The sequence below is a fragment of the Phyllobates terribilis genome, unplaced genomic scaffold (genome assembly GCF_046119375.1).
Source record: "Phyllobates terribilis strain yellow unplaced genomic scaffold, ASM4611937v1 Scaffold_9__5_contigs__length_417890890, whole genome shotgun sequence".
Lineage (NCBI taxonomy): Eukaryota > Metazoa > Chordata > Amphibia > Anura > Dendrobatidae > Phyllobates > Phyllobates terribilis.
In genome coordinates, this window is record NW_027362769.1 from 330436363 (window position 1) to 330460732 (window position 24370).

Below are 24370 nucleotides of genomic sequence, written 5' to 3' on the forward strand. Positions count from 1 at the left end.
AAAGAACAGTTGTTTTTTTTTCCTTAATTGGTTTTTGCAGCCTTTTGATTGTAGAGGGGAAAAAAATACTCCTGAAAATCCTCCTTGTGGACGTGGCCTAAGACTATGTTCACAAACAGTTTTATGAGGCACTCCAAAACGATACGCTTCAGCAAATGCACCTTTTTTTGGGCAAGCTTCTGGAGGAGTTTCAAAGAGGTTTTTGTTTTCTTGAAGGGTTGTGTTTGTTTTTTTTGCTGAGTTTTCCGATCATAACGTTTTTAAGGAGGATTTTGTAGTTTGCGCTCATTTTTCTGCTCCAAAAACATTGTGAACATACCCGAAGTGTGTGCTTTATTTTTTTTAAAAGCCTTTGTGGCTGCTAAATTAATTTTTTTCCCCCATGAGGCTAAAATGTCCTCATATGAACAGCAAAGTGGATTACCCATAGAGTTTTACTAGTGTTTTGGAGTGGGTCCGCTCGTCACATCCATAGCTCTGCAGCCCATAACTGAGCTCACTGATTGGCTGCAGCGCCGACTGATGTCAGAGCTGCAAGCAATAACAGACCTCAGGAGCTGCCGAGACTCTAGACTGGACCTGGTGACAATGAGTAAAGCACAGTTTATGATTTGTAAATAAACTGCAGCTGGGGTACAGGGGTGTTCATAAACCAGAAAACCCTTTAAATATCTCCAACTATGTAAACAAAGGGAGGTGTTTGGTGAGAAATTTTCACACTGATTTTTAGCATGAAATATGTGCCAAAATGAGTGTGAAAAAAATGTAAATGTATACAAAGGATTTGTCCACACAACAAATTTTTCAGGTGGGTCTGCTCTGAAACCTGCCTGAAAAAGCCCCAGCGAAACATTCAAAAGCTCTCTACTTTATAGCAGATGTCACTTTGAAGACTGAAAAGACTCCTGGGCATCTTTTTGAGCATTTTGCCAGTGTTTTTGCTTGTTGTTGAATGAAGTTAAAAAAAAAAATAACAGTGAAATGACTCCACAAAAACCGATGAAAAAAGATCTCACAAATTTGCCAGCAATCAAAAACGTTGAAAAAGCTCTGATTAAGGCCGGTTTCACACATCCATATATTCCCGGTACCGGAGATATCCGTGTCCATGTGTGTTACACGTGTAGAAATCGTGTGCCGCATCAGGATCACACTTACCGGAGCTTGGGAATCAGTGTACAGTTAGCGCTGTTATCATGGTTCCCTGCCGGCTCTGCGATCAGCACCAGCAGGGACAATGATGAGAGTAGTGGTGTCTGCTCCCGCAGTGTCCCCACCTTTTAGTGTCCCTAAAAATAAGGATAAAATAAAAAACCCATATACTCACCTGTCCTAAGTGTCCCCCGCTGTAATACATGCGACCGATCAGCAGTGGAGCCGGGGAGAATGACTCCTGCAGCAAGCAGCCCTGGAGTTCCGCGTAGCTCAGGAGCGGTGTCCCGCCCCTGACTGAGCGTAGCTCAGGAGCGGTGTCCCGCCCCTGACTGAGCGTAGCTCAGGAGCGGTGTCCCGCCCCTGACTGAGCGTAGCTCAGGAGCGGTGTCCCGCCCCTGACTGAGCGTAGCTCAGGAGCGGTGTCCCGCCCCTGACTGAGCGTAGCTCAGGAGCGGTGTCCCGCCCCTGACTGAGCGTAGCTCAGGAGCGGTGTCCCGCCCCTGACTGAGCGTAGCTCAGGAGCGGTGTCCCGCCCCTGACTGAGCGTAGCTCAGGAGCGGTGTCCCGCCCCTGACTGAGCGTAGCTCAGGAGCGGTGTCCCGCCCCTGACTGAGCGTAGCTCAGGAGCGGTGTCCCGCCCCTGACTGAGCGTAGCTCAGGAGCGGTGCCCCGCCCCTGACTGAGCGTAGCTCTGGCGCGGTGCCCCGCCCCTGACTGAGCGTAGCTCTGGCGCGGTGCCCCGCCCCTGACTGAGCGTAGCTCTGGCGCAGCTCATTCTCCCTGGCTTCTCTGCTGAGCGGTTGCATGGTTTACAGCGGGGGACACTTAGAACAAGTGAGTATATGGGTTTTTTATTTTATTCTTATTTTTGCACACGGACACTGCGGGAGCAGACAGTATTACTCTCATCATTGTCCCTGCTGATGCTGATCGCAGCGCCGACAGGGGACTATGATGAGGGCAGCGTTCAGCAACCGGCGCTTGGGAACAGCGCTAAGTGTACACTGATTCCTAGGCATCGCTACGTGTCACACGGATGGCACGTGTTTACATGGACACATTGACTTGAATGCCGGCGAAAAATGGAAATGTCTGCGTGTGGATCACATGGACACACGGTCCATGGAATCACACTGACATGTGCGCAGACCCATAGTTTTGATTGGGTCTGCCTGTTGTCAGTGTCTCCGGCAGGTGTGGAAACTGTCACCAGACGTACTGGAAACACGGACGTGTGAAAGAGCCCTAAAGACCGGAAAAATGCTGAAGTCACTTCAATTCTTGGAAAACTCAGAGGGTTTGTCCACCTTAATTTTTTTTTTTTTTTTTTAAATGTGCTTGTGCACCTTTTTCTACCACACCTTTTCCTTCCACTCAACCTTCCATTAATATGCTTGGATACAGCACTCTGTGAATAGCCAGCTTCTTTAGCAATGACCTTTTGTGGCAATGACTGCCTTCTGGACATCTGTCAAGTCAGCAGTCTTCCCCATGATTGTGGAGCTTACTGAAACAGACTAAGGGACCTTTTTAAACGCTTAGGAAGCCTTTGCAGGTGTTTTTGTTAATTATTTTAATCTACTGAGATAATGACTTTTGTGTTTTCATTGGCTGTAAGCCATAATCATCAACATTAACAGAAATAAACACTAGACATAGATCACTCTGTTTGTAATGACTCTATATAATATGAGTTTCACTTTTTATATTGAACTGAAATAAATTAACTTTTTGATGATATTCTAATTTTGTGAGAAGCACGTGTATGTATATGGTGATGCCTTCTGTCAGTCATCCGGCATTCAGAGTGGGTGTTGTACTGGTTACGGGGGCCTGGGAATTATCGGGAGGTGACATGCTGACCCGCTCACTGTGCATTTGAGATATCTCAATAAAGGCGATTAAACGATTAACTCTTTTGTCCTGGAAGCATTGAGAAGAGCCGGCTGCTCGGCGGCATTGTCGCCTCTGCCAGGAGCACTGTATGAATCAGGTGACCCGCCTCCCCGGCCGCTGCACCGGCACCGCTCGCCCTCCCTGGGACAAAGCTGTCACTTGATGTCACATTCATTCCCTTAATTGCAGCTCAGTTTCTGGCGGTTGCTAGGGAAGGTTCGGTGCCAAGTCCTGACAGTCCGCCGCTCTGTGAGCCGGAATAATTTCCCTCCACCTAATCTCTCATTAAATACATCAAAAGGGAAACCTAGGTGGGGCCATTCCCAGGAAGCATCACTCGGGCCTACGCGCTGTCCTTTAATTGCATATTTTAAAGGGGTTATACAGACTAGAAAACATGGCTGCCTTCTAGAACCCACGCCATCAGCTTCCGAAAATGAAGATTTTTGCCTTGAGTTTTATGTAAATTGTTACAGATTTCACCACCTCTGGACATATTATGGATCCCTCTGTTGTTGGGTTTGATGCAATTATGGAAAAAATCACAGCTAAAACTGCAATGTAAAAGAAGAGGCTAATGAATGCTTCAGCGAGCTCTCGTGCTGTAAAAACAAGCTTTTCTGCTTAGCTCAGCCTCCTGAGATCAGAGGAAGCTCCGATGCCGGCCATTTAATACTTTGATCCCCATCAGAGGCTGCGGTACCTCTTTGCAGTCAGACCTGGGTGGGGACCTAGACAGGACCCCCAGGGCCGTCTTTTTTTATAAGCCTGCTGTTAAGGCACACTAAGGTTGCCCTAGCCACCCCTAAAGTATCCCACTTGACTAGATGCCATGTAATACCGCTTCTGTAGCCACCTCTATTACGCTAAGGACAAGTCTACACCTAGCGGTAAAGTTGGTGCGAATTGCTTCCCATAACCCGGTCCAACAGCCATGTCAGTAATCTGTGGCCTGCCGGACGGTAGCACTGTGGAACTGTGTCAATGTGACTGCTGCAGCCGATCACTGGGCTCAGTGATGTAGATGGCACGAGCTGTTGAGCCCAGTGATTGGCTTCAGTGGTCAGATGCTGTCTGCATGATGTCACTGCTGAATCCTGTCCTAAAAGACCTGGGGAAGGTGAGTATTGCTGTTTATTTTCCACCTTTAGAAGCCTGTGGACAATTAAAAGTTAACCCTCGAGCATTTCTGAGTTGCAGCACATATGTAGCTTGCTCTGAACTCTGCCGTCTTTTATCCGCTGTAGCATTAATGTTTAACTCCAGTTTTTGTGATCTCACGTTCTGCAGATGGTATTTTATACTTTCGCTGCATGATGCAATCCTTTAATGATTTTGCACGCTTAAAGCAAAAACCTGTAACTTTAAAAATCCTAGAAACACCCTACAGGGAAATAAGACTCAGGATAGAAATAGTTTCTGCTGTAGCAAATTTCACAGGTAGGTAAATAACCAGAGGAGTAAACCCCTGTAATTACCTCCCCTGAGTGCTGGTTCTCTGTGTTCTATGTCTCTCCTGCCAGCGAACAGTACAGAGAGCCGGGTAATCCGGGCGTTGTGATCAGCGTTAGATTTGCTGCTCAGTCCGGGATGTCATTTTGTAGGGTCACAAAATAGAAAAATCACTTGACTCGAAGCCTCAAAATTTATATTTTTGCTCACCAGATAAAAATTGTGCATTATTACTTGTCATATAAAGAAAGTGCTCACCCTGGAGGGGGATAGGCAGCCTTTACCCAGGAGGGCGGACAGGCCTCGGCAGCCTTTGGCCCCTCCGGGGCGGCGCGGTAGCCTTTGGCCCCTCCGGGGCGTCGGCGCCGCAGCCTTTGGCCCCTCCGGGGCGTCGGCGCCGCAGCCTTGGCCCTGGACTGTGCTCTCTGTTCTGGCTACTTGCAGCTGCCATTAGGGGGAGCACAGGAGGTTTCTGAATACTGGTGTACATTAAACATTCTGAGTTACACATTTCTTTCCCAGTCAGGGCTGAAGGATAAATCAGGCTTAGGGATCAGAGATGCGCTCACCGACGCTGGCTGCCATGATTAGAGCTTATAAGCAGACGCTGCACCTCCTTGTGAGTGGAGCCTTATTACTGTGGTAATAGAGTAATTGTGTTTCCCTGTGCACACTTCTATTATCCTAAGATAGCTAACGTGGCGTCCTGGGAGTCATTGCCTCTGCCAGGTGGCACTTTCACCCGCTGTGAGCGCTGTGGTTTGTCGCCAGCGTCTGTATGAAGAAGTGAAATCCTTGTCTGCTGACTGTCCACAGATTGCGCGCGATGCTGCTGGATATATTTAGGTCTTCCTGGCATAGTGAGATAACAGTACGTGCGTCTTCATGTTGGATGATAACGACATTTCTTCGATATTTCGGGACATGAGCGTTATCAGATCAGATCTTGGAGGTCTCTCTTATGAGATCGGCTCTATCACTTGGGCTAGGTTTGGATTTGCCTGCTCCTATATTGCTGACTGACAACACTTACAGGTTACATGACCAGTTTGGGTTTTTACCTTAATCCAGAAATGTATAAAATTGACTTTAGAGCCTTCTAGTTATCCAATCAATGAGACCAGATTAGAAAGTGGCACAAAAGTAAAGGGCCATAGCACATATTTATTTGAATTGTGGCATGTAATTCCCCATGTTCCCTGTAGTGGGAGCTGCAGGAACAAAGAGCAGCGCCCACTGTGGCAAGCGATCAGCTGTGATGAGGACGCTTGTTACCTTGTGTGCGGATTTCTTTATGGTGCTGGTTTCCCTGATTACCATGGATATGCTGGTGTCCCTTTAACTCTGTCCTGGCCGCACATTTAGTCGTGTTGCCGTGTATTGTGAATGGAGCACAATGGGACCTCTGATATTAAAATTCTTGAGTGAGTGATTCATGAGGCAGACAATAAGCTGCCACAATAAAATGGAGAAGTAGGGGAGCCGCGGTGGGAAGTGAAAACTCACAATGGACTATTTTCCTGTAAAACCTGGCCCTGACGCACTGACTGAAGCATAGATGTTGTGGCCCTGTAGAGTTGGCTTCAGAGCTGCGTGCAGGGAGCCGATATGTCGGCACAGGATTCCCTGCAGCTCTATACTACAGATTCAAGCGCCGTACCTCTAATACTGGCTTCATGTCAGTCCACCAGGAAAAACCTGACCAGTGATAACAACAAAACGTGAGCTGTAACTACTAATGTAGTTTATATAAGCCCAGGTGTCCCAATCCTCTAGCAGCCGTCCAATTTGGGTCCTGACTACTTTGCTTTCAGTCTTTTTTTAGTCCCTTGGGAAGGGGGCTGGCTGACTACTTATTTCAGTGCCTAGGCATATTAGGCCACCTTCACATGTATTTCGAGGCTGTGTCTTTCCCGTCCTCCCTTTCTGCCTCTTTTCGTATCTCTATCTCACATGCACTCGCTCCCCAACTCTCTCTCTCCATATCTCTCTCCCCAACTCTCTCTCTCCATATTTCGCCCCTCCCCAACTCTCTCCATATCTCGTGTGTGCACTCTCCCAATTTCTGTCTCTTCGTATCTCTCGCACATGTGCACTCGCTCCATATTTCTGTCTCTTCGTATCTCTTGCGCATGTGCACTCACTCCGTATATGTCTCGCCTCTGTATCACATGCATACTTGCTCCCTACCTCTCGCTATCTCATGTGAAACTTGCTCCCTGTCTTTGTCTGTATATCGCATGCATTTGCTCCTTATCTGTCTCTATGTCCCATGCACTCGCTTCCGATTGCTATCTCTCACTCGCTATTTCACTGTGGCATTCACTCTCTGCCACTCTCATGCTCTCTCGCTCCTTGTTTGTCAATTTCTGTATCTCACACTTTCTCTGTCTTTCTCCTGCACTCGATCCCACTCTCTCTTGCGCATTTGCTCCCTGTCTGTCTCTCAACCATGTGCACTTGCTCCATATCTCTCTGTCTCTCACATATGTGCACATGCTTCAGATCTCTCTCTGTCTCTCACACATGGGCACTTGCTCCATATCTTTCTCTCGTGCGCATGGGCACTTGCTCCATATCTCTCTCTCGTGCGCATGGGCACTTGCTCCATATCTCTCTCTCGTGCGCATGGGCACTTGCTCCATATCTTTCTCTCGTGCGCATGGGCACTTGCTCCATATCTTTCTCTCGTGCGCATGGGCACTTGCTCCATATCTCTCTCTCGTGCGCATGGGCACTTGCTCCATATCTCTCTCTCGTGCGCATGGGCACTTGCTCCATATCTCTCTCTCGTGCGCATGGGCACTTGCTCCATATCTTTCTCTCGTGCGCATGGGCACTTGCTCCATATCTTTCTCTCGTGCGCATGGGCACTTGCTCCATATCTCTCTCTCGTGCGCATGGGCACTTGCTCCATATCTCTCTCTCGTGCGCATGGGCACTTGCTCCATATCTCTCTCTCGTGCGCATGGGCACTTGCTCCATATCTCTCTCTCGTGCGCATGGGCACTTGCTCCATATCTCTCTCTCGTGCGCATGGGCACTTGCTCCATATCTCTCTCTCGTGCGCATGGGCACTTGCTCCATATCTCTCTCTCGTGCGCATGGGCACTTGCTCCATATCTCTCTCTCGTGCGCATGGGCACTTGCTCCATATCTCTCTCTCGTGCGCATGGGCACTTGCTCCATATCTCTCTCTCGTGCGCATGGGCACTTGCTCCATATCTCTCTCTCGTGCGCATGGGCACTTGCTCCATATCTCTCTCTCGTGCGCATGGGCACTTGCTCCATATCTCTCTCTCGCGCGCATGGGCACTTGCTCCATATCTCTCTCTCGCGCGCATGGACACTTGCTCCATATCTCTCTCTCGCGCGCATGGACACTTGCTCCATATCTCTCTCTCGCGCGCATGGACACTTGCTCCATATCTCTCTCTCGCGCGCATGGACACTTGCTCCATATCTCTCTCGCGCGCATGGACACTTGCTCCATATCTCTCTCTCGCGCGCATGGACACTTGCTTCATATCTCTCTCTCTCGCACACATGGGCACTTGCTCCATAGCTCTCTCTTGCACGCATGGGCACTTGCTCCATAGCTCTCTCTTGCACGCATGGGCACTTGCTCCATAGCTCTCTCTCTCGCATGCATGGGCACTTGCTCCATAGCTCTCTCTCTCGCACGCATGGGCACTTGCTCCATAGCTCTCTCTCTCGCACGCATGGGCACTTGCTCCATATCTCTCTCTCTCGCACGCATGGGCACTTGCTCCATATCTCTCTCTCTCGCACGCATGGGCACTTGCTCCATATCTCTCTCGCACGCATGGGCACTTGCTCCATAGCTCTCGCGCGCGCGCATGGGCACTTGCTCCATAGCTCTCTCGCGCGCGCGCGCATGGGCACTTGCTCCATAGCTCTCGCGCGCGCATGGGCACTTTCTCCGTAGCGCTCTCGCGCGCGCGCATGGGCACTTTCTCCGTAGCGCTCTCGCGCGCGCGCATGGGCACTTTCTCCGTAGCGCTCGCGCGCGCGCATGGGCACTTTCTCCGTAGCGCTCTCGCGCGCGCATGGGCACTTTCTCCGTAGCGCTCTCTCGCGCGCGCATGGGCACTTTCTCCGTAGCGCTCTCTCGCGCGCGCATGGGCACTTTCTTCGTAGCGCTCTCGCGCGCGCGCATGGGCACTTTCTCCGTAGCGCTCTCGCGCGCGCATGGGCACTTTCTCCGTCTGTATATCGCATGCATTTGCTCCTTATCTGTCTCTATGTCCCATGCACTCGCTTCCGATTGCTATCTCTCACTCGCTATTTCACTGTGGCATTCACTCTCTGCCACTCTCATGCTCTCTCGCTCCTTGTTTGTCAATTTCTGTATCTCACACTTTCTCTGTCTTTCTCCTGCACTCGATCCCACTCTCTCTTGCGCATTTGCTCCCTGTCTGTCTCTCAACCATGTGCACTTGCTCCATATCTCTCTGTCTCTCACATATGTGCACATGCTTCAGATCTCTCTCTGTCTCTCACGCATGGGCACTTGCTCCATATCTTTCTCTCGTGCGCATGGGCACTTGCTCCATATCTCTCTCTCGTGCGCATGGGCACTTGCTCCATATCTCTCTCTCGTGCGCATGGGCACTTGCTCCATATCTCTCTCTCCTCTCTCGTGCGCATGGGCACTTGCTCCATATCTCTCTCTCGTGCGCATGGGCACTTGCTCCATATCTCTCTCTCGTGCGCATGGGCACTTGCTCCATATCTCTCTCTCGTGCGCATGGGCACTTGCTCCATATCTCTCTCTCGTGCGCATGGGCACTTGCTCCATATCTCTCTCGCGCGCATGGACACTTGCTCCATATCTCTCTCGCGCGCATGGACACTTGCTCCATATCTCTCTCGCGCGCATGGACACTTGCTCCATATCTCTCTCGCGCGCATGGACACTTGCTCCATATCTCTCTCGCGCGCATGGACACTTGCTCCATATCTCTCTCGCGCGCATGGGCACTTTCTCCGTAGCGCTCTCTCGCGCGCATGGGCACTTTCTCCGTAGCGCTCTCGCGCGCGCATGGGCACTTTCTCCGTAGCGCTCTCGCGCGCGCATGGGCACTTTCTCCGTAGCGCTCTCGCGCGCGCATGGGCACTTTCTCCGTAGCGCTCTCGCGCGCGCATGGGCACTTTCTCCGTAGCGCTCTCGCGCGCGCATGGGCACTTTCTCCGTAGCGCTCTCGCGCGCGCATGGGCACTTTCTCCGTAGCGCTCTCGCGCGCGCATGGGCACTTTCTCCGTAGCGCTCTCGCGCGCGCATGGGCACTTTCTCCGTAGCGCTCTCGCGCGCGCATGGGCACTTTCTCCGTAGCGCTCTCGCGCGCGCATGGGCACTTTCTCCGTAGCGCTCTCGCGCGCGCATGGGCACTTTCTCCGTAGCGCTCTCGCGCGCGCATGGGCACTTTCTCCGTAGCGCTCTCGCGCGCGCATGGGCACTTTCTCCGTAGCGCTCTCGCGCGCGCCTGGGCACTTTCTCCGTAGCGCTCTCTGTCTCTCGCGCGCCTGGGCACTTTCTCCGTAGCGCTCTCTGTCTCTCGCGCGCCTGGGCACTTTCTCCGTAGCGCTCTCTGTCTCTCGCGCGCCTGGGCACTTTCTCCGTAGCGCTCTCTGTCTCTCGCGCGCCTGGGCACTTTCTCCGTAGCGCTCTCTGTCTCTCGCGCGCCTGGGCACTTTCTCCGTAGCGCTCTCTGTCTCTCGCGCGCCTGGGCACTTTCTCCGTAGCGCTCTCTGTCTCTCGCGCGCCTGGGCACTTTCTCCGTAGCGCTCTCTGTCTCTCGCGCGCCTGGGCACTTTCTCCGTAGCGCTCTCTGTCTCTCGCGCGCCTGGGCACTTTCTCCGTAGCGCTCTCTGTCTCTCGCGCGCCTGGGCACTTTCTCCGTAGCGCTCTCTGTCTCTCGCGCGCCTGGGCACTTTCTCCGTAGCGCTCTCTGTCTCTCGCGCGCCTGGGCACTTTCTCCGTAGCTCTCTCTGTCTCTCGCGCGCCTGGGCACTTTCTCCGTAGCTCTCTCTGTCTCTCGCGCGCCTGGGCACTTTCTCCGTAGCTCTCTCTGTCTCTCGCGCGCCTGGGCACTTTCTCCGTAGCTCTCTCTGTCTCTCGCGCGCCTGGGCACTTTCTCCGTAGCTCTCTCTGTCTCTCGCGCGCCTGGGCACTTTCTCCGTAGCTCTCTCTGTCTCTCGCGCGCCTGGGCACTTTCTCCGTAGCTCTCTCTGTCTCTCGCGCGCCTGGGCACTTTCTCCGTAGCTCTCTCTGTCTCTCGCGCGCCTGGGCACTTTCTCCGTAGCTCTCTCTGTCTCTCGCGCGCCTGGGCACTTTCTCCGTAGCTCTCTCTGTCTCTCGCGCGCCTGGGCACTTTCTCCGTAGCTCTCTCTGTCTCTCGCGCGCCTGGGCACTTTCTCCGTAGCTCTCTCTGTCTCTCGCGCGCCTGGGCACTTTCTCCGTAGCTCTCTCTGTCTCTCGCGCGCCTGGGCACTTTCTCCGTAGCTCTCTCTGTCTCTCGCGCGCCTGGGCACTTTCTCCGTAGCTCTCTCTGTCTCTCGCGCGCCTGGGCACTTTCTCCGTAGCTCTCTCTGTCTCTCGCGCGCCTGGGCACTTTCTCCGTAGCTCTCTCTGTCTCTCGCGCGCCTGGGCACTTTCTCCGTAGCTCTCTCTGTCTCTCGCGCGCCTGGGCACTTTCTCCGTAGCTCTCTCTGTCTCTCGCGCGCCTGGGCACTTTCTCCGTAGCTCTCTCTGTCTCTCGCGCGCCTGGGCACTTTCTCCGTAGCTCTCTCTGTCTCTCGCGCGCCTGGGCACTTTCTCCGTAGCTCTCTCTGTCTCTCGCGCGCCTGGGCACTTTCTCCGTAGCTCTGTCTCTCGCGCGCCTGGGCACTTTCTCCGTAGCTCTGTCTCTCGCGCGCCTGGGCACTTGCTCCGTAGCTCTCTCTGTCTCTCGCGCGCCTGGGCACTTGCTCCGTAGCTCTCTCTGTCTCTCGCGCGCCTGGGCACTTTCTCCGTAGCTCTCTCTGTCTCTCGCGCGCCTGGGCACTTGCTCCGTAGCTCTCTCTGTCTCTCGCGCGCCTGGGCACTTGCTCCGTAGCTCTCTCTGTCTCTCGCGCGCCTGGGCACTTGCTCCGTAGCTCTCTCTGTCTCTCGCGCGCCTGGGCACTTGCTCCGTAGCTCTCTCTGTCTCTGGTTCTGTTTTGCGGTCTTGCTGTTGTGGCTGTAAACCTATCATCCCATTGTCTTAGTGAGTACACCCGCCGCTGTTTTCCTTAACCTTAACCGCAGTTGTCAGTATTAGAAGAACCTATTAATTAATAGGAGTAATGCTGTTATAGGAGACATCGATACGAGGCTTTTATTACTTCCCTCATCTTGGCAGCTTACAGGCTTTTTTTATTGTGTCCTGTGGCATCATTCCTCATTGTCTGTATCTGTAATGCTGCAGAAAGTATTAAGGAAGTGTACCGCTCCCATCAGACCTCACCCGAGTATGACCGCAGTAATGGTGGGGTTACACAGGCGTGATGAGCACAGATATGTAGATTTGGCGCTCATATCAAGGCCCCTTTATTGTACTGATCCAAACCATATGTGCAGTTGATGTTACCATCGAAGGGCCCCAACACGGTTCCAGCAGGATTTCGTAGGCCGCACATCTCCTGCTTACATTTACATGGAATCAGAAACGATGGCCAATATGAAAAGAATTAATCCGATCGGTAAACGGCATAACGGGGAAAAAGATCAAAACTCCAGAATTAGGTTTTTTTGGTCGTTGCAATAACGGGCGATCAAAACATCGTATCTACCCCAAAATGGTATCAATAAAAACATCAGCTCAGCGCACAATAAATAAGCCCTCACCCGGCCCCAGACCACGAAAAATGGAGACGCTACTTGTCCCGAAAAATGGCGTTTTTTTTGTTGTTGTTTATGAAAAAATCTCTATCTCTAATCTGTATATAAAAAAAACAACAACAAAAAAAATGGCGCCATTGAATTCTTTTTCACCACTTAAATAAAGAACCTATAGATGTTTGGTAACTACGAACTCGTAATGACCTGGAGAATAATATTGACAGGTCAGTTTTAGCATCTAGTGAACATGGTAAAAAAAAAATATTGTGGAATTGCACGTTTTTTGCAATTTCACCGCACTTGGAATTTTTTTCTCATTTTCCAGTACAAGATATGGTAAAAGCTAAAAGCAATGGTGTCATTTAAAGTACAACTTGTCATGCAAAAAACAAGCCCTCACACGGCCATATTGACGGAAAAATAAAAAAAAGTTATGGCTCTGGGAAGAAGGGGAGCAAAAAACAAAAATGGAAAAATTGTGAATACTGGATCCTGTGTTATCTACTGTATATAGAGGTGCTATCAGTCATTGTACAGGAGGGGGAGGAGGTGAGCTGAGACACCACCTATTGTGAATGGTGAATTCTGTATTATCCACTGTATATAGAGGTGTTATCAGTCATTGTACAGGAGGAGGAGGTGAGCTGTGACATCACCTATTGTGAATGGTGGATCCTGTGTTATCTACTGTATATAGAGGTGTTATCAATCATTGTACAGGAGGAGGAAGAGGTGAGCTGTGACATCATCTGCTGTGAATGATGGATCCTGTTATCTACTTTATATAGAGGTGTTATCAGTCATTGTACAGGAGGAGGAGGAGGAGGTGAGCTGAGACATCACCTATTGTGAATGGTGAATCCTGTATTATCCACTGTATATAGAGGTGTTATCAGTCATTGTGCAGGAGGAGGAGGTGAGCTGTGACATCACCTATTGTGAATGGTGAATCCTGTATTATCCACTGTATATAGAGGTGTTATCAGTCATTGTACAGGAGGAGGAGGTGAGCTGAGACATCTATTGTGAATGGTTGATCCTGTTATCTACTGTATATAGAGGTGTTATCAATCATTGTACAGGAGGAAGAGGTGAGCTGTGACATCATCTGTTGTGAATGATGGATCCTGTTATCTACTATATATAGAGGTGTTATCAGTCATTGTACAGGAGGAGGAGGAAGTGGGCTGAGACATCACCTATTGTGAATGGTGAATCCTGTATTATCCACTGTATATAGAGGTGTTATCAGTCATTGTACAGGAGGAGGAGGTGAGCTGAGACATCTATTGTGAATGGTGGATCCTGTTATCTACTGTATATAGAGGTGTTATCAATCATTGTACAGGAGGGAGAGGTGAGCTGAGACATCACCTATTGTGAGTGGTGAATCCTGTATTATCCACTGTATATAGAGGTGTTATCAGTCATTGTACAGGAGGAGGAGGTGAGCTGTGACATCACCTATTGTGAATGGTGAATCCTGTATTATCCACTGTATATAGAGGTGTTATCAGTCATTGTGCAGGAGGAGGAGGTGAGCTGTGACATCACCTATTGTGAATGGTGAATCCTGTATTATCCACTGTATATAGAGGTGTTATCAGTCATTGTACAGGAGGAGGAGGTGAGCTGAGACATCTATTGTGAATGGTTGATCCTGTTATCTACTGTATATAGAGGTGTTATCAATCATTGTACAGGAGGAAGAGGTGAGCTGTGACATCATCTGTTGTGAATGATGGATCCTGTTATCTACTATATATAGAGGTGTTATCAGTCATTGTACAGGAGGAGGAGGAAGTGGGCTGAGACATCACCTATTGTGAATGGTGAATCCTGTATTATCCACTGTATATAGAGGTGTTATCAGTCATTGTACAGGAGGAGGAGGTGAGCTGAGACATCTATTGTGAATGGTGGATCCTGTTATCTACTGTATATAGAGGTGTTATCAATCATTGTACAGGAGGGAGAGGTGAGCTGAGACATCACCTATTGTGAGTGGTGAATCCTGTATTATCCACTGTATATAGAGGTGTTATCAGTCATTGTACAGGAGGAGGAGGTGAGCTGTGACATCACCTATTGTGAATGGTGAATCCTGTATTATCCACTGTATATAGAGGTGTTATCAGTCATTGTGCAGGAGGAGGAGGTGAGCTGTGACATCACCTATTGTGAATGGTGAATCCTGTATTATCCACTGTATATAGAGGTGTTATCAGTCATTGTACAGGAGGAGGAGGTGAGCTGAGACATCTATTGTGAATGGTTGATCCTGTTATCTACTGTATATAGAGGTGTTATCAATCATTGTACAGGAGGAAGAGGTGAGCTGTGACATCATCTGTTGTGAATGATGGATCCTGTTATCTACTATATATAGAGGTGTTATCAGTCATTGTACAGGAGGAGGAGGAAGTGAGCTGAGACATCACCTATTGTGAAGGGTGAATCCTGTATTATCCACTGTATATAGAGGTGTTATCAGTCATTTTACAGGAGGAGGAGGTGAGCTGTGACATCACCTATTATGAATGGTGAATCCTGTATTATCCACTGTATATAGAGGTGTTATCAGTCATTGTACAGGAGGAGGAGGTGTGCTGTGACATCACCTATTGTGAATGGTGGATCCTGTGTTATCTACTGTATAGAGTTGTCACTTTACATTATCCTATCTGTACAAACAAAACATAGAGCAAGAGGCTGAGACACCCAAAGAATCAGAAACGATATCTATCTGGTATCTATTAACTGGACCAGAATTTGCATCTTCTTCACATATTAAAATATGAGATCATATGAGAAACAAAATGTGCAAACAAAACTAATAGAAAGATATATTTTTTATTGATAACATCAACAATAAAAACACTTGAAACAATGATATAAGATAGGTGGGCAGGTAACTGGTGGTAATAGGTGGCACCAGGTATACAAAAAAGACTATACCACATGCAAGACAATTAATATAGAGGCTAAAGTATAGTAACATTTCATTAGGTGCTTAGTGTAAATATAAAGAGTATTTATAAATAATTAGCCATAACATGACATAATACAATGTAAGGAGCTGCTATAGTCAACATGATGTCCAGTCCAGACACACAACACATGTGACGCTGTAGCTAGGTGCTCAGTCACTGACACAACCTTACAAGATAGCTAAATAATGCATGCACACAAGAAGGCCCCCAGGAGAAGGCACGCCAGCCGGACAGCCATTCCTCCACTCACTGCCCATCTGGGGGACCCAACAGAAGCAGAGCCGCGCAGAGCTTTCTTAGTGGTGCTGCTTCTTCATTCGAGAAATCACTGGAGGGTCACACTGGACAAGGAGTCCCCACCCGATCCTACAAGACATACATATCTATACTCCATGACCCCTGTAATCATAGAGCAGAAGCTGAGCCCATGCTGCAGTGTTGCCGCTTTAGATGGGTGTTGACTAAATACTTGTTTGACTGATCAGTAATTCTGTCTGCCAATAGGCTGTGGAGTCGGTAAGCCAAACCACCGACTCCTCAATTTCCCTGACTCCCGACTCCACAGCCCTGGTCTCCAATAGGAACACAGGAGGAAGTCACCGGAGACATCTTTGGATGGGACGTGATTGTTTTGTCATCACCTTTTCAAGAGAATCTGTCACCAGGCGTTTGCTGTTACCTTAAAACAGCATGATGTAGGGACAGAGATCCTGATTCCCGGCAATGTGTCACTTACTGGACTGCTTTCTGTTTTATCAGCAGGAGAATGCGGAGCCCTGTATAACCCCGCCCACACCACTGATTGGCTGCTTCCTGTGTGTACACTGTGCTTAGGCAGAAAGCTGCTAATCAGTGCTGGGGGTGGGGTTATACAGAGCAAGAGGACTACTTGGCACAAGACAACTAGTCCTGTAGTGATAATCTAATGAGTTTTTAAAAAAACGACACCAAGCAGCCCAGTAAGTGACACATCGCTGGAATCAGGCTCTCGTCCTCTACATCATGCTGCTCTCCGATTAGGTAGAAAAAACCTGGTGACATATTCCCTTTAAATACATTCATAATAGTAACTACCATTTCTAGCTTGGGAGGGCACAGTTTACTTGTGAATGTTCCTCTTTTTAGTCCTCCTCTGCAAGGGAAAGCTACGAATATAATCTCTATACAGGATACGGCGTGTGACTCCGGCCGCTTCATCTGGTCATTTCATATCTCATTGTCGGGTATGCAATTAACAAATATTAACTGATGTCTAAACAGAAAAGTCCCATGTGTCACACATCCCCTTACTGCTCTCACGATCGCAGAATATTGCCTAAATGACAATTCCCTACAATATAGCCTGCTGGACAGATTAGTGGGAAGGGCATTGCCTGAAAGCTGGACAGCTGTGGTTAAATACCACTCTGCGGGGTTCAGATGCTTATTGTTACCATTGTTAACAAGTCCCAGCACTGTGTTCATTTCATGCTCAGGATCGATCGGTCTAACCCCTAACGATCATAAAGTGATGGTGTATCTCAGCGATATGACATCAGCTTAAAAGAAGGGAATATCCCTTTAAATATTTTTTATGGTTCTGTGTGCCTCCATGGTTACAGACTACAATAAACCCTGTGTAGTCGGATCATGCAGCTGTATTTTATTCTATCAGTCCCACGCTAATACTTATTTCACGTTGGTCTCGGGAACGTTCTTGATGTTTCCTGCCTTTACTAGAACTTGTACTGAGATTGTGAAGGGTTTTCCTACTTTCCTGTTTTATTCGTGAAAAGAAATACACAAGTGAATCATGGGCGAGGACATGTGACCAAGAGACAAGATTTTGAGCTTCTCAGTGTAATAAATGTGCAGTTTATTACGTTCCATTATTGGGAAGATGTAATCAAAATTGTGTACAATTTTTAAACATGCAAGGTGTCTCCTTGTGGAGAGTGACATGCCAGTGTAAGGAGACTTGTAGGCCAAGCAACGCTTCTCTGGGAAATTAAATATGTCAATTGCATTTTTAACAAAGAAGAGGACTTGGTCTCTAGGGCCACCTAAAAATGCAAGGTGTTTAAGGGGTAACGTCTCTCCTTGTGGAGAGTGACATGCCAGTGTAAGGAGACTTGTAGGCCAAGAAGCACTTCTCTGGGAAATTAAATATGCATATTGCCTCTTTAGGTAATTTGAGGTCTCTAGCACCACCTAAAATGCTAGCAAATTCTTCTTTCTCTGCAGCTTCAGTAATTCATAGAAAATAGCCTTGTGAGACACGATGGGTCCCAAATTGTGAGCATGAATCGGCTTCTTTGTAACCTGTTCTGCATTAAGAATTCTAGGAATTCCCTTTATTAGGAAATGTGGTATATATCAAATCCAGAGAGCGGGAGCGCCCCGGTCTGCTCATGTGTAGGGCACTGTTCATCTGGGCAGAATACAGCGGCTTCCTATATACAATCCCTCTTACATCCTCCAGTTCCTGTGAGGCCGGTGTCACTGAGCAGTATTTCTGCATAGAAAGGGCAGTGATATCCGCAGCATGAAGCAGATGTCCATTTACACTGGTGATTTTCTGCACAGCAATCTGGAAGGTATCCCCAAAAATCTCATCTACAATGCTGCTACTAATACAAAGCCTATATCTCAAAATCCACTGTGCACCCATACAGAATCCTAAAAAACCACACCTGAATCCTGATGTCTTATCAGGGCAATGGTTGCTACTTTTAAAGGGGTAATTTGCCCTACTTCCGAATTGGGTGGGCAGCATCTTGCACACCTGTACTATTCATACCAATAGGGCGGACATGCAATACATGCCACTCGTGCACACAAGCCGGTAAAAGTCTGTGGGCACTCGCCACCCAATGCAGAATTGAGAATGGCTGGATTACCCCCTTGTAGGTAGTCTTTCAGCACATATTGACTGTTCAAACCAAGTACAGGCGCTCGGTGCACCCTTGGTGTGGCCAAATATTTTTATATACACCTTCCCACCTGCTTGGTTCCATCTATCTCCACTTTTCTCTGGCTCTATGAAGCCAGAGCTGTCCATCAAAGAGGGGAGGGGAGAAAAGCAGGTGGGAAGGTGTATATGAATGATTGGCCTCGCCGTGAAGCACCGAGTGGTGGTACTTAGTTTGAACAGTCATTCTGTGCTGACAGTCCCTTTAAACTTAAAGGGAATCTGTCAGTAGGATCAACCCTCCTAAGCCGTCTATATGGGCATGCCATGATTCCTTGATATCTGCACTCCAATGTCCAGATAAATCCTCATTTTTCTTAATATGTAAATGAGCTGTTCAGATCTATGGGATGGACAGAGATCTCCCTGAGAATCTGCCTCCAGAATTTATTTTAAATAAGGAGGAGTTACCAGTGTGAGACATGTAATGACTGACAGTCTGCTCTCATGTCTCATTGGTAACGCCCCCTTTCATTTACAATAAGCTCTGGAAGAAGATTCTCAGGGAGATCTATGTCCGGCCCATAGATCTTAACAGCTCAAATACATATTGAGAAAAATCTGGATTTCTCTGGAATAAAACATCAGATCGCAGATCTCAATGTGTCATTTTATTCAACTTTCTATGACCTGCATGCCCATATAGACGGCTTAGAGGTTTGATCCTACTGAGATGCCATACAGTTTGACAGTGCAGAGAGTGTGAGACGTAGAGCAAGATCCTCAGCCAAATGCAAATATGCTTTTGCTATTATGGATTTGTACTATTGGTATTTTTAGGGCCTGGTCCTTCAGTGAAAAAGGCAACGGGGTTCCATGGTTCTGCGAGTGCTGCATACTCGACGAGTTCGGTCCTCATTCAGACACATAGGATGTTATTGCTGAGCTGGATGACCCCTCATTTATCAATTCAGCCTTACAATGTATTTATTTATTCAGATCAATTTCTGAATTCCTGGAGGAGTCCAGAGAGATAATTACACAGAAATTGTGTTTTAGAGGGGTGCTCCAGGATTGGAAAAAATGCTTTTTTCAAAAAAAAAAAGTCTCCCCCACTTGTCCATGGACTGAATATGTTATTGCAGCTCTGTTCTATTAACATGACTCAAGCTGAGCTGCAATACCATACACAGCCTGTGGACAGGGGTGGCACTGTTTTTGGATGAAAGCAGCCATTTTCTCATAATCCTGGATAATTTCTTTGGAAACAAAAGAAAAGGTTGGCAAATTCTGATCCATTTTTTTTTTCTTCCCTTCCTACCTTCAGGTCAGACAGCTCCTCGGGATGGCGGCATGGTGACGTGTATCCAACATCCGTGGAGACGGTGTCTGGTACAAGGTGGACTGCTCTAAAACTGGACACACTAAACATGGGCCAGTGTGTCACAAAGTGCAAGAATCCTTCATCCACACTAGGCAGCAAAAATGGTGACCGGGAGTCTACCAAGTCCCATAAGAGAAGCTCAGGACACAAAGAAGAACACACGTCAGCAGGAGGGAAGGCCGCAGGGGACATCTTAGTCAACGGAACAAAGAAAGCGCAGGATGCCGCCCTGGAGCCCAGTCATCTGCAGGGGCCTGCTGGTGACGCCAAGAAGAAGGAGTCGGGCATGGGAGCAGAGGTGTCGTCCTTGCAGAGAATCGAAGACTTGTTCAGGAGATACAAAGATGAACGAGAAGATGCCATCTTGGAGGAAGGCATGGAACGGTTTTGCAATGACTTGTGCGTGGACCCTACAGAATTTAGGGTTCTAGTTTTAGCATGGAAATTCCAGGCAGCCACCATGTGCAAATTCACTAGGTCAGTTTCTTTGGTTTAATGTAGTAATATTCTATTCACGTGTCTGACAACATGTAAGCTCATCTACAGCGCCACCACAGGAGACATTAAGCATTACATGTAGCCTGTTGAGATTTGTAGCAGGTAGATATATATTTTTCAGGCCATGTTGGTTCTGTTAGGGGGGGCCATGTAGATATATATTTTTAACGGCTTGGTGTTATTCAGCAGGTAATGGCATTTAGGTATAGGTCTGTATTCTGGGACCAGCACTAGAACTTACTAGATACTGCACTCATCTGTCCAGGTTCTGGAGCCTGAATTTGTTAACCTAAAGGGGTTGTCCAGGCTTGGGGTACACTCTGTGACTGCAGACTTGTGAATTCTCACAGCGCACAGTGTGCGCGCCATCACTATTCCCTGGTTCCGGGAACGATTTGCATACATGTGATTACATGCCCACTAGACATGCACGGCAAGTGTATTGAGCAAGGCCAGAGACGTCTAGTCAGAATGTGGCCAAAAGTATTCAAATTGCATACATGACCTCCTTCTGGCACCACAGAATCCTGACACTGCGCACTGTGCTTGCTGTGTGGATTCACAAGTCTGCAGTTACATAGAGTGACTGCAGACATGAGCATCAAGCCTGGACAACCCATTTAAAGGCTTATTTTAGCCTAAGCAAGTTATCGCCTAGTTGTTGCATAGTTGATTGTGTAGCTTGGAGTGGGTCCCACTGCTGGTACTCCCACCGATCGCCAGAACTTGTGTACCTTAACCTGCGTCTAGGAGTAAAATGGAGCAGCAGGTCGCACATGCAACCTGCCACACCATTCAAGCGTGTAATGTTTTGGGGTATTTTTCAGTGTCGTGGACTTGGTCTGAGCTGTCTGCAGTCTAGCGCCCCGGGGAGAGCGGAAGACACAAGTTTTTCTGCTCTGTGATTGGTCAGGGTCCCATCGCGGATATGTGGGAGCTTCTTTGGACTAGAATACCCCGTTATATGGTTCTCGAGTACAATATAAGGGGGGTAATCCAGTTCTCGTGATGGTGCACTGTATCGGTCAGCAAACACTGGCTTGTTCCTCTAGACACACTCTATTGACAAGTGGAATGATAACACCCATATGTCCATTTATTTATACATTTCCAGTAATGGAACAATACAAGTTAAAAAGTTCCAGAACTGACATATTCTAAGTATCTTCTTGGCAGATCAGGAGAGCAGACAGATCCTTTTTTTTATTTTAAATATATTGCCTAGAAATAGAATAAACTTGTGTATGGCCTGATACCAGTCACATCAGCTCCAGTATTTCTGTTCCCCACACCAAGGACAATGCAGATGCATTATAAAGCTGTGATCATGCGAGAGGCGATTGAGCTGCTGTTTCTGTAATGTCCAGTTTGGCTTATTACCCGTGTAGTTTAATTACTCGGAGATGCTGGAGTTTGCTGAGCCGCAGAATTGGCCAGGGTTTTACCCTATTTATTCCTGGCTGCAAAGTAAATGTAATTACACTGATTGCCATAATGGGGTCTGTGAAGGATTTAGGACTTTCTGCGCCCAGAATGGTATTAGGTGCATCTGTATTTTATTTCAAGTATACATTAACCTGTTTAGCAAAGGCGGCCATGTGCGGAGCAAGCTCAGGAGCAGGGTAACGGCTGGGCTTCACAGCTGGCACCCAACAGTGACCTGATGCCATCAGAGCTGTGTGGAGCAAACTCAGGAGCAGAGTACCGGCTGTACTTCACAGCTGGCACCGGCTGTACTTCACAGCTAGCACCCGACAGTGACCTGATGCCAACAGAGCTGTGTGGAGCAAACTCGGGAGCTGAGTACCGGCAGTACTTCACAGCTGGCACCCAACAGTGACCTGATGCCATCAGAGCTGTGTGGAGCGAACTCAGGAGCTGAGTAACGGCTGTACTTCACAGCTGGCACCCAACAGTGACCTGATGCCATCAGAGCTGTGTGGAGCAAACTCAGGAGCAGAGTACCGGCTGTACTTCACAGCTGGCACCGGCTGTACTTCACAGTTGGCACCGGCTGTACTTCACAGCTGGCACCGGCTGTACTTCACAGCTGGCACCGGCTGTACTTCACAGCTAGCACCCGACAGTGACCTGATGCCAACAGAGCTGTGTGGAGCAAACTCAGGAGCTGAGTACCGGCAGTACTTCACAGCTGGCACCCAACAGTGACCTGATGCCATCAGAGCTGTGTGGAGCGAACTCAGGAGCTGAGTAACGGCTGTACTTCACAGCTGGCACCCAACAGTGACCTGATGCCATCGGAGCTGTGTGGAGCAAACTCAGGAGCTGAGTACCGGCAGTACTTCACAGCTGGCACCCAACAGTGACCTGATGCCATCAGAGCTGTGCGGAGCGGGCTCTGGAGCTTGGTAGCAGCTGTGCTTCACAGCTGGCACCCAACAGTGACCTGATGCCATCAGAGCTGTGCGGAGTGAACTCAGAAGCTGAGTACCGGCTGTACTTCACAGCTGGCACCTGACAGTGACCTGATGCCATCAGAGCTGTGCGGAGCGGGCTCAGGAGCTGGGTAGCGGCTGTGCTTCACAGCTGGCACCCAACAGTGACCTGATGCCATCAGAGCTAGCTCTGATTGCCTCAGTTTAACCTCTGAAGTGCCGCTGTTGAACGGTTCCTATGGCCCTGTGTTTGCCATGTGAGGTTTTTTATGAAGCCCAGAAACAAGCTGAGCTTCACAGGAGATCATCGATTTCATAGCATACTTCAATAATATTGTATTGCATAGGTAATCAAGCGATCGCAAGTTCAAGTCTCCGATGGGACTAATTAAAAATGTAAAAAACATTAAAACAATATAAAAAAGAAACCCAAACAGTATAGAAGTTTAAATCTCCCCCATTTATTCCATGGCACTTTACATGTGAAAAAAGGGGTATACATAGTGACGCGCCCCTGGGCCTGTGTCGCGCTGCGTTGCGCACGCGGGAGCTTACCCGGAGCCGGATCTCTTGAGGGTTGTAGTCTCGTGGCGGTGACCCGGTCCGTGCCCAGGGAGTCAAACTGAGCGGCGATGTAACAGCGGTAGATGTAGGACGACTACGCCACCCGTTGAATGCAGCTATGGAGCTGCCGCTGCAGGACAGTCCGCTGAGGCCGGTGGATGGATGGTGCAGCGTAGATGGTATAACCCCCAACGGGAGGGGTATGGCCTCAGGGCAGCAGATGTGGATGATGGGGGTAGCAGGAACCACTCAGAGACGGTGCGGTGTAATTCAGGGTCTTTACTGGTAACAACGATAGACCCTCCCGGAGTACTTGCTAGTGAACGGGGCCTGGTCAGTCCTTGAGCAGATGGGATCTCCCCTGGCCAGGCGGAGTTGTAGGCCTCCCAAACTGACTGTACTCTTCTGGCTACCTTGCTAGAAGCGGATATAAGTAGCCCACGTCCCTGAGTGTACCGTGTGGTGCTCACCCGTATGGCCGGTGACTCGGGGCCTTCTAATGGCTTCCGCTCCACGATGGCGGTGCTGGTCCCACGCGTGTGACCGTGCCTTCGGGTTTCTGGGCCTGAGGACCTGAAATCCCCTGCCGGTCGGCTTCTGCTGCTGGGTAAGAGTTAGTCCCCACAGCCTCGGACGCCGGGTCCGGTAAGAAAGCTTCTCAGTCAGGGCGAGCTCTGCAGCTGCCAGCCCCTGACTCGTAGTAGTATTGCTTCTGCTGTTTCTTGTCTCTACTCTCCTTGACTGACTAACCCTGCCTCAGCCCAGGGTTTATACAGGGGAAGTTCTTCCCCTCCCAAGACTGGGCAGGAGGTGTGGCATGCACAGGATCCCTGACCAAAGGACCTCCCACCTGCTCTCAGACATAATATCTCTATCACTGTGGCAACCAGACCCCTGGGGTGTCACAATAGCACAAACAATTACAATAATCTTGAACAATACAAGTTGGCGACTGGTACAGGAGGAGAGGGGACTCTGCCTGCGAGGGTTCACAATCTACAGGTGATGGGTGAGAATACAGTACGTGAGGGTAGAGCTGGTCATGCAGCGGTATGGTGGAGCTAGGGTTACTGCAGGTTGTAGGCTTGTCGGAAGAGGTGGGTCTTCAGGTTACGTTTGAAGGTTTCCACGGTAGGCGAGAGTCTGATGTGTTGGGGTAGAGAGTTCCAGAGTAGGGGGGATGCACGGGAGAAATCTTGTATGCGATTGTGGGAAGAAGAGATAAGAGGGGAGTAGAGCAGGAGATCTTGTGAGGATCGG

The 24370-nt window shown here is 49.0% G+C and overlaps 1 protein-coding gene across 1 annotated transcript in view; it reads left to right on the forward strand.

Moving 5' to 3' along the window:
• Positions 1-24370, forward strand: part of DCUN1D3 (defective in cullin neddylation 1 domain containing 3) — a 29881-nt gene that overhangs the window by 2360 nt on the left and 3151 nt on the right. Inside the window, exon 2 of the mRNA XM_073647964.1 lies at positions 19596-20129. Coding sequence (XP_073504065.1) covers positions 19596-20129 — 534 coding nt within the window. The remainder of the gene's footprint in view (positions 1-19595; positions 20130-24370) is intronic.